Here is a 3,131-nt window from a genome sequence, read left to right as displayed (position 1 = left end):
GTAATAATTGTCAAAATAATTTCATTCTGTTTCTCCAGTTTGTTGTTATTACACACATTTTCTGCTTTTTTTCTTAACTATATCCTATTTCATAACTGTGTTTAATTATGTTTACGTGTACCACTTGCGAACTACAATATGATTCAAGATCAGGTTTTTTAAACACACGAGAACTAAACACGGAAAAGAAAAAAAGTTTTATGTTTGTGATAAGAGTAATATATCATTTTCAAAAAAAAATTGATCTCATAAAACATGAAATGCAAATTAACACCTCGAAGAGTAAACTTATTTGCTCTTTCGAAGAATGCAATAAAACTTAGTTCGTTTAAGACTTATCAGTTACACTTAAATATAAGACATATGGTGGATATAAAATTGAAAAACAACCACGTTTCTTTACTAAAAATAAAAAAAATAAACTTGAATTTCATCAATTATACGGACACAAAACATTTTTTCCTGCGAAGATCCATTCGTGCCTGACGCCCTATAGAAGTCTGTGGGATGGGATATGAATTTCAGAGTTGGCACCACTGAAAAGAACTCGTCCATTCAGCCATTCAGTCATTCAATTCAGTCAATTTTATAGGCATCATTTCATGCAGTCATCAACTCTCAATTCTCATTGTGTAGACGTGTAGTTTCTAGAAACTATAGTTTCTGTTGTCCAGTGTCCAAGTTGTTGTATTTCTTAATTCGTGTTAAAGACTGAATAGGTGTTAGATATGTCATCATTTCATCAAAGAGCCTTATTAAAACGATCACTGAAGAATAATATTTATAGTAGTTAGTACTAAATATATATTTTTAATTTTGATGTTCATAAAAACAATACAATCGTTAATTTTTTTGTTTTATTATAGAGAAGATAGAACCAAATGGACCATTTGAAATCGAAAAACTTATTCATTTTTTACGTCGGTATTTTCAGGACAATAATATTTACTTTTATGAAGCGACACGTTTTCAAAATGCCATAAAAAATATGTTGGTCCCATTTGATTAATCATAGAGGTCTTTAATACTCTTATTGTATAACTGCTGTATGTTTTAATTTTTAGACGGTTGACATTTGATGTTGGTGATGGTGATAGATTATCAAAAATTGAAGGAATTGATTTTTACGAGTCGGTGAGATCCAACAGCGGCATCGTCACGGGTAATAACCTAACCATGGGTGAGTTTTTTTCATGTCTAACCTAATCTGTTAGTATTGTCATGTATTAAATTTGTATGTATGAACATTATCAAACTTGGACGGGTTATACCGGTGATTCTTTTATCAAACACTCATTATTTAAAAAAGTGTAAATACATTTTACATACTTTCAAGTCGCTTATAAAACAACGTTTTTCTTAAAAAAATTATATTTTTTAATAATTTTTTATTCTTATAATTTTTTAGTTTTTACTTTTTTGAATGACAACATAGGGTTTTAATTTTATATTCCAAAGCATAATATTTTTCTTAATAATTTGATACATGAAAACCGAATTTGGAGTGAGTAGTTTATGAGTTTTAAATATTCAAAGTTTAGATGAGTGGAGAAATAGACAAACATTTCGCTGGGTAACCCCATACCACTCCACTCCGCTCATCTAAACTTTGAATATTTAAAACTCATAAACTACTCACTCCAAATTCGGTTTTCATGTATCAAATTATTAAGAAAAATATTATGCTTTGGAATATAAAATTAAAACCCTATGTTGTCATTCAAAAAAGTAAAAAACTAAAAAAATTATAAGAATAAAAAATTATTAAAAAATATAATTTTTTAAGAAAAACGTTGTTTTATAAGCGACTTGAAAGTATGTAAAAAGTATTTACACTTTTTGAAATAATGAGTGTTTGATAAAAGAATCACCGGTATAACCCGTCCAAGTTTGATAATGTTCATACATACAAATTTAATACATGACAATACTGACAGATTAGGTTAGACATGAAAAAAACTCACCCATGGTTAGGTTATCACCCGTGACGATGCCGCTGTTGGATCTCACCGACTCGTAAAAATCAATTCCTTCAATTTTTGATAATCTATCACCATCACCAACATCAAATGTCAACCGTCTAAAAATTAAAACATACAGCAGTTATACAATAAGAGTATTAAAGACCTCTATGATTAATCAAATGGGACCAACATATTTTTTATGGCATTTTGAAAACGTGTCGCTTCATGAAAGTAAATATTATTGTCCTGAAAATACCGACGTAAAAAATGAATAAGTTCTTCGATATCAAATGGTCCATTTGGTTCTATCTTCTCTATAATAAAACAAAAAAATGAACGATTGTATTGTTTTTATGAACATCAAAATTAAAAATATATATTTAGTACTAACTACTATAAATATTATTCTTCAGTGATCGTTTTAATAAGGCTCTTTGATGAAATGATGACATATCTAACACCTATTCAGTCTTTAACACGAATTAAGAAATACAACAACTTGGACACTGGACAACAGAAACTATAGTTTCTAGAAACTACACGTCTACACAATGAGAATTGAGAGTTGATGACTGCATGAAATGATGCCTATAAAATTGACTGAATTGAATGACTGAATGGCTGAATGGACGAGTTCTTTTCAGTGGTGCCAACTCTGAAATTCATATCCCATCCCACAGACTTCTATCACAGAACAATGCTTCTATAGGGCGTCAGGCACGAATGGATCTTCGCAGGAAAAAATGTTTTGTGTCCGTATAATTGATGAAATTCAAGTTTATTTTTTTTATTTTTAGTAAAGAAACGTGGTTGTTTTTCAATATTATATCCACCATATGTCTTATATTTAAGTGTAACTGATAAGTCTTAAACGAACTAAGTTTTATTGCATTCTTTGAAAGAGCAAATAAGTTTACTCTTCGAGGTGTTAATTTGCATTCCATGTCTTAAATGTTTTATGAGATCAATTTTTTTTTGAAAATGATATATTACTCTTATCACAAATATAAAACTTTTTTTCTTTTTCGTGTTTAGTTCTCGTGTGTTTAAAAAACCTGATCTTGAATCATATTGTAGTTCACAAGTGGTACACGTAAACATAATTAAACACAGTTATGAAATAAGATATAGTTAAGAAAAAAAGCAGAAAATGTGTGTAATAACAAC

The 3,131-nt window shown here is 29.1% G+C and overlaps 2 protein-coding genes across 2 annotated transcripts; one reads left to right on the top strand and one right to left on the bottom strand.

Moving 5' to 3' along the window:
* Positions 1 to 458: 458 nt before the first annotated feature.
* LOC107883691 lies at positions 459 to 1,221 on the top strand. Its single transcript, XM_016804230.2, has 3 exons — positions 459 to 789; positions 867 to 990; positions 1,065 to 1,221. Exons 1-3 carry the CDS (start codon positions 729 to 731, stop codon positions 1,204 to 1,206), a joined length of 327 nt encoding a protein of 108 aa, XP_016659719.1. The 5' UTR covers positions 459 to 728; the 3' UTR covers positions 1,207 to 1,221.
* Positions 1,222 to 1,964: 743 nt separating this feature from the next.
* Positions 1,965 to 2,605, bottom strand: LOC100570351 (the record flags this gene model as incomplete). The annotated part of the gene is given in 3 exon segments (XM_003240401.4): positions 1,965 to 2,080; positions 2,155 to 2,278; positions 2,356 to 2,605. Coding segments are annotated over 3 exon segments (301 nt in total), but the record flags the coding sequence as incomplete, so codon positions are not given.
* Positions 2,606 to 3,131: the final 526 nt, after the last annotated feature.

Source organism: Acyrthosiphon pisum, unplaced genomic scaffold, assembly GCF_005508785.2.
Source record: "Acyrthosiphon pisum isolate AL4f unplaced genomic scaffold, pea_aphid_22Mar2018_4r6ur Scaffold_20864;HRSCAF=22348, whole genome shotgun sequence".
NCBI lineage: Eukaryota > Metazoa > Arthropoda > Insecta > Hemiptera > Aphididae > Acyrthosiphon > Acyrthosiphon pisum.
Note: the sequence above shows the minus strand (reverse complement) of the source record. Positions and strands in the feature narration are given on the sequence as shown.

Coding starts and splice junctions, on each gene's coding strand:
- LOC107883691 (XM_016804230.2), top strand. CDS start 729: ATGTCATCATTTCATCAAAGAGCCTTATTAAAACGATCACTGAAGAAT. Junction 790..866: donor GAAGAATAATATTTATAGTA/GTTAGTACTAAA, acceptor GTTTTATTATAG/AGAAGATAGAACCAAATGGA. Junction 991..1,064: donor CAAAATGCCATAAAAAATAT/GTTGGTCCCATT, acceptor TTTAATTTTTAG/ACGGTTGACATTTGATGTTG.